This window comes from Aulonocara stuartgranti, assembly GCF_965226115.1.
Source record: "Aulonocara stuartgranti genome assembly, chromosome: 8".
Lineage (NCBI taxonomy): Eukaryota > Metazoa > Chordata > Actinopteri > Cichliformes > Cichlidae > Aulonocara > Aulonocara stuartgranti.
This window is the reverse complement of record NC_138959.1, coordinates 29,682,744-29,689,714: the sequence shown is the minus strand read 5'-3', so window position 1 is coordinate 29,689,714 and position 6,971 is coordinate 29,682,744. Positions and strand designations below refer to the sequence as shown.

Here is a 6,971-nt window from a genome sequence, read left to right as displayed (position 1 = left end):
AGGTTATCTATAGTGGACTTTTAAATTTGTAGCTTTATATTAAAATATAGAAACATTCTATTTATTGGTGTTTATTATTATATGTCTATAATATTTGTGGATATTGCTGGAATGTAGAATCTGTGTAGTGCTCTCAGTGTAAGGTTGGCTGTCACGAAGAACAAAAAGGGAAACAAAAATGGTGTTTTATCTCCCACTGTTCCCAACACGGGTCATCTCATCGCTCATTTTTACTGTTTTCTCTTATTGTAGTCTTTAACTTACAATTTAAGCACCGTTAGGCAACTGTTGTTATGATTTTGTGCGACATAATTGAACCTCAGAATCATGGGATGACAGAGAGCAAAAAGGCATCCAAAGAAGAAATATCCTTCAAAGAGTCTGGAGAACTATTCCTGAAGACTACTCAGAGAAATTACTAGAAAGCTTCGCTAGAAGAGTTCAGACCATGATGAAGAATAAAGGCGATTATTTTTGTTTATACACTGTATTTCTATTTATTTTCCATATGCTTCTACTTTCCCTAGCAGAATAAGAAAAATCAGGAGTGGCTTGTGAATATTGCAAAATACTGTACGTGTCACGTCGGCAGTGGCAGACGAGTGGAGGTTGGAAGTAGGACCCAGGAAGCAACTTTTGATGCGAGTGAGCTTTATTTTAAGAGGTAGGAGAAAACAAACAGAAACAGCAAGGCGAGAATAAAACTAACAAAACAAACCTGAAGCCAAAACCAGAGACGCAGGGAGACACGGAGGGAAACCATAAGACAAAGGAGGGAGATCACACAGGCAAACCAGCAACTAACAGAGGCAAACACAAGGCTTAAATACACAGAGGGATAACGAGGGAATGAGACATAGAAGGAGGACACAGCTGGGAGTTATTGACAAGACGAGACAGGAAGCAAAACTCAATACATTTAGATAGGACACAGACTTTCAAAGTAAAACAGGAAACATAACTTGACTAGGAGGGAACAGCAACCATGGAACACAGAAACAGAAACCAAAACGAGAAAAGATAAACAAAGACAAAATCAAAGTTCAATAACGATACAACAACTCAAAACACCTGGTCACTGACCCAGGACAGTACGAGTTTCTGCAGGCATTCTGGAAAAATACAATATGTTGATTGGGTCAAAACAGCCCATCAACAGCTGACAGCACTTTCCCTCAGGATCAGCACTGCAGACTACACTCTGACTGTCAGTGGTGCAGGTCACTGACAGGGCCAGGCAGGTTTCTGCTGAGTAACTCAGCACCCACCTTCCTCCCAAAATATAGTAACTTTCGTCAGATTTTAAACTCTATTAACGATAAAAGACATTTTTTATTTGTGAGCATCTTCATCTGTTTTATTGCTCCACATACATTCATCATCAAAGTAACAGCATCATGGTCATACTGACACAAATGTGTGTGGAGTCAAACGTAGGGAATTCCAGGCATAAGCTCAGGTGACATACGTAGGATTCACGTCAAAGACAGTGAAAATGGTTAAAATATTAAAGTTATCCAATACATCTTCCATTTCCAGCACTTAGCCATAGCCATCTTTGTAAAAACGGCTTTTTTCTTTCCTCTAATAACTGACCAAACCTGTTTAGGAAGCATGTCATGGATAAGTGAAAAGAATAAAAAGAAAGCGTAAATATAATGTGTGCAGTGAGTGGGTACATGGCCTTCTTCATAAGTGTACATTCATTATTCACATATAAGGCAGACAGGAGAGCTGCAGGCTTTGGCAATGTGGAGGCTCTCTGCAGCAGAGACCAACAACAAGCAGCACAGCAGAGATCCTAATGATACCCCACCATTCACAAAGTGTTGCTAATAACATTCATCAGTGTACACGGCCACATAATGATCTGAAGGAAAACACCATATTAGGAATGAGAATTCCCCGGGATCACAGGGATATTTGTGGAAGGCTGTTCAGTTGTCCTGACTCCAGGAGGGCTTTAAGTCAGTTTAAGCCTGTGTATACCTCTGCACTAATATATTATCCTTAACCAAGAGCAAGGCAGTCAGTCCAGGTAACTTCCAGGTGATTATGACTCAATTTTTGGTTTTCCTTCTGGAAGATGGCAGAACAAACAAGTCTGTAATGCTTTGTAGTGTGTTTGCTTTCGAGCGCAGGCTTCTATTACACAGAGACTGCAGGCCCTGGGTATGATTCCCCACCACACCAGAAATCCTCCGGCTGAGGGATTTCTAAGAGCCACACCTCCTCTTCCTTCCCCTTCTCTCCCTGCTGTTCCTGGTGACCTTTTGCATCGGTTTCATCTTCCAGTGCACTTTGCAGGACTTTGTAATAGTGACAGTCTCGCCCATCATCTGAATTGTACGGAGGAGCCAGGATGTCCAGGAAGGCGGCGGGCCCATCGACTGCGTAGATCTGGTGAAGGTTATCCCGCACAGGAGTGAGGAGACATGGCCCGCTGTTCTCTGAGTACTCAACCACTGAGCGGAGCACGGCACGCCACACGGAGGTCATCTGCAGTGGGGGTACCGGGGGGTCAAATACGGGTGGGACTGTGGTTACAGCCAGGTTTTGCTCCAGCTTGTCAAAGCAGCGGACGTTCACCTTTCCATAGAGAACCTGGACCACAGGACAGGAAAAAGTTAGCAAGAATGGAAACTAGTTACTTGCTGACAAAGAGATATGCAAATAGCTTTAGCCAGAAGTTAAGAACATTCAGCTTCTGGATAGCCTTCCTAAAGCCCCGACCTTAACAATGTGGGGACTATACTTAAAAGCCAGGTTCATGCTGGGAATCCAACCAGTTTAAAATAACTATTCATGTAACTATTATAACTGTTTAGTCACATGTGTGAACAGAAGCTCATATTCTACAGGTGCGACAGCTAATTGTAATCAATTACATGTATTAGGTCATTTTTACATGTACTCAGTTATTTTGATTACTTTGGCTGGAATGGATCCGTGTCCAGCCGTGTTTTTGTCCTTACTGCTTCTATGGGTACAGGGTACAAGGTCAGTAGCAGCCAGGAGCTCCTGCGTGTGCACACCTCTATACATGCAGACAGTTTGGCAGTATATTAGTCTGGAGCATTCAGATGTGCATTAAATGGTAAATGGCCTGTATTTGTATAGCGCTTTTCTAGTCCCTAAGGGCCCCAAAGCGCTTTACACAACCTGTCATCCACCCATTCACACACACAGTCACACACTGGTGATGGCAGCTACATTGTAGCCACAGCCACCCTGGGGCGCACTGACAGAGGCGAGGCTGCCGAACACTGGCGCCACCGGGCCCTCTGACCACCACCAGTAGGCAACGGGGGAATTGTCTTGCCCAAGGACACAACGACCGAGACTGTCCGAGCCGGGGCTCGAACCGGCAACCTTCCGATTACAAGGCGAACTCCCAACTCTTGAGCCACGATCGCCCTGCATCGCGATCGCATTAATAACACAATCTTCCTGGGAGTGGATGTCTCACTAAACTTACTCCAAGATCAGACGATGCAATCCTCAGAGAAAGTGCAAAAATCCCAAGAGAAACATCTCGGCTTCTACAGGCCTGCGTTAATATGCTAAATGCTAGTTCATGACAGTACAATTAGAAATAGACTGAACAAGTATTGACTAATTCTAAGAGTTGCCAGGAGAAAGCCCCATCTCGCTATTATGAAAATGTCAGCACATCTGAACACACCACACGATGTCTGGAACAACATCCTTTGGACAGATAAGACCAAAATGGAGATGTTTAGCTATAAGATACACCACCACACTGGAGAAAACCAAAGACACCACATCAGCACCTCATACCAACTGTGGTGGAGGGGTGATCACTGGTGTGGCAGGCACAGGAGCTGAACAACTTGCAATTGGCTTTTTTGGTTTAAAAGCGTTTATAACAAACAAATTAGTGCACTCTGACACTTCTAGTAGAAGACAACCACAAACCCAAACTAAAAACAATCTTCATACTGAGTATTTAAGAAGCAACAGCTACTTTTGGCTGCTCCCTTATTCACAAATATTTGATTTGGTAGATTTGTACAGCAGATGCTGATTTTTGTCTCCTACCAAATACCTCAAAATGTTAAAGTAATACATTATGATTTTTCTCCTTCCACACGATGTATGTCTGCATACAGTAGATACACAGTCTGTGTAAAATATCATTTATTACAGTGTCTGTATGACGCAATTTTGGTCAAGCTTTAGCTATCAGACAGATAGCTCTAGCTGTGCTTTGGTTGCACCGAGGTCCTCTGGCTGCAACATCAGATGTGTTGTGTTTTGTTTTCACTGAACGTAGCACTGTGCATTCTAGCAGACATCACTACTTTAACTAGTCTGTCCAAAGGACATTGTGGTTTATTCACACACGACTTATCTGTAGTGCCATGTTCTCCGGCAATCATACAAAAAAGCCATACTTTTCCCCAATTGTACTGACATGAACTGTATCATATAACTTATTAACTGAGGCCTGCACAATCTGAGATGGAGCTCTTGGGTTTTTCACACCTGAGCTTTGCATGGTCTGACTACGAGGTGAACTTGTGTGTTAGTGCACACCTGAACGCTCCAGACCAGCAGAAGAGCAAAACGTCTGCTTGTATATAGGTGATCACACTCACCAAATCTGAAGTCTGACCTGGAAGAGCTTTGGCTCCAGCACCAGATGTATTTCTGTCTGTCAGTAAAATACTTCCATTTCTATGTTCCTTGTTACAAATGCTGTGACCACAGCCACCAATTACATTTCTTTACAATAGGCCCACAACTGACTGTATCAGAAAGGCACCAAACGGTGTAACGCAGCATCCATGTTGGAAAAAGGACATAAATGACTCCACCCATCAAGTATTTAAAGGTGTGGGCTAACCGTAGTTATTTAGCCTGCTGACCCTACGTGAGTTCGAGTGGAAAGTTAAAGGTATGTTACGCACACGTCCAGCTAGTTAAGGCTTCAACTAGTTAGCTTAAATGGCGTTAGCTGAACACAGAGGTGTAAAAACCTTGAGCATCCCGTTCATCCCCGGGTGATCGTGAAGCGGTATGGACGCGCCGCTCCTCAGCAGGAACACACCCATACTGAACACCTCCGTCTCGCAAATGTGCATGTAGGTGACCGGGGGGCTCTGGAGCTCCGCTGCCCCGGAGCTCGAGTTGGTTTTCCGAGGAGCAATTTTCACGTCGGAAGCCCTGACGGCAGTTACTAAGGAGATTAGCCCATTAAGTTTGTCCTCAACGACTTTAACGTCGCCGTTGGCAGACGACTGCAAGCCTCTGAACGTCGTATAGGCTTGTTTCGCTATTTTCTGGATGAGAGGCATGCTGTCCCCAAAATTACAAAAGCAAAGAACTTCTCGGCGTCTCTCTGCCAGGATTTCCACCACCTTTGTTGAAGTGCCACATAAATCCTGCAGTGTGAGCAGATGTACTGTAGGCTCGGCCAGTTCAAAAAGTGCGACTTTTATCAAACAAACAAACGCAATTCATAGTGAAAATGTCTGATTTGAAGCCCAGATCAGAGCCTCCCTCCACTCATTCTCCGCGTCCTCGCTCAAAGAGCCTGCGCATGAAGCAACAAGCAGCGTGGGATGTGAAGTTTAACCTGAACACTTTATCGTGGTCTTCTTCGCGTTAACGCGAGCAATGAACCACTGCGCCATCGGATCCTGTTTAATACACACCTTTGTGCAACTGTGGAAGACTGGCGGGTGTACAAATGAGCCCGAAACAATAAAGAACAGCTCCGTCTGTCAGTGACACTACATTTCCCAGAGGTCCCGAGGACGCAGCCGAGTTTGTCGAGGGGAAGGCCAGACAGGCCACTGAACTCTCTGTGGCCCTCCCCCGCATCACATCCTCCGTCTCCGTTTCTTTCCTTCTGCTGAGGCTTTCTTTTCTCTTTAACTTTTCACACCCATCCACGCCCACACACACCACGACCATAAGGATTTTACACAACAGATGTGTGAAGCTTTGCCATTTTTTGACATAAAGCACTAACAGTGAAATGCACCTGTAGACGCTTCAAGCAGATAGGATGAGGGTTTCTGCATTTCTGACCCAATGTTTTGAGCTGTTTGTGAGTGTGTGTGATTCATTATTATATCCTCTGTTTGTTGTCTGTTTATATTTTGGATCTTCTTATTGGTTTTATGATATTCAGTTTTGGTCCTCTTTGTCGTCCCCCTCTGTCTCCAATGTCAAGTCCCCTTCGAGTTCATGGTCTGTCTCCAGGGTCCTAATCTTGCCATTCACAGTCCTAATGACAGAGGCCTCAGTTCCTCATGTGGTCCCTTGGGAAAGTTAATTGGCCACCCCTGCTTCAGAGTGACAGGTCATTGCACGTCAGTACAAAGAGAACTATGAATGAATGGTTTGATCAGGATAAAAATCATGCAACTCATATCTTCAGTTCTTACAGAGGGACAGTGCTCTGCACCACCAATCAAAACACCAAGTGAGAGAATATTTTGAAAGAATGCTGTTTATTGTTAAAATATTCCAGGATCCATGTGGCGAGGTGATGCTCCACACTTGTGTAATACAGCCTGCCATTTAGGGTTGTGAGCACAACTCCATGCAAAGTAGCTAAACATTTTTTCTACTTATTTATTTATTTTGTTTTAGTTTTTTGTTTGTTTTTTTATGGGGGGAGGGGGGTGTCATATTCAGTGTAAATGTACTTATTATATTTTGCACACTAAGCACACTAGTCAAGACAGGGTAATGTGTGTAAAATAGGCTGGATAAAGTCAATGTAACTTTGAATGGTATATGATATTTTATATAAAAGGGCAGAAAAGAAAGGCATAAACTGAAAGCGACAGGATGTCAGTTCTAATACAAATACAAAAACATAATGATATGAAAATGCAAAAAAAAGTATTTTGCTCATCTATACACACACACACACACACACACACACACACACACACACACACACACACACACACACACAGCCTAAGAGTTGA

The 6,971-nt window shown here is 43.6% G+C and overlaps 1 protein-coding gene across 1 annotated transcript; it reads right to left on the bottom strand.

Moving 5' to 3' along the window:
- Nucleotides 1–634: 634 nt before the first annotated feature.
- Nucleotides 635–5,661, bottom strand: adoa (2-aminoethanethiol (cysteamine) dioxygenase a). Its single transcript, XM_082544219.1, has 2 exons — nucleotides 5,004–5,661; nucleotides 635–2,604 (listed from the first exon to the last, which is right to left on the bottom strand). The coding sequence occupies exons 1-2, from the start codon at nucleotides 5,319–5,321 to the stop codon at nucleotides 2,149–2,151; spliced, it is 774 nt and encodes a 257-aa protein (XP_082400345.1). The 5' UTR covers nucleotides 5,322–5,661; the 3' UTR covers nucleotides 635–2,148.
- Between the last annotated feature and the right edge of the window lie 1,310 nt (nucleotides 5,662–6,971).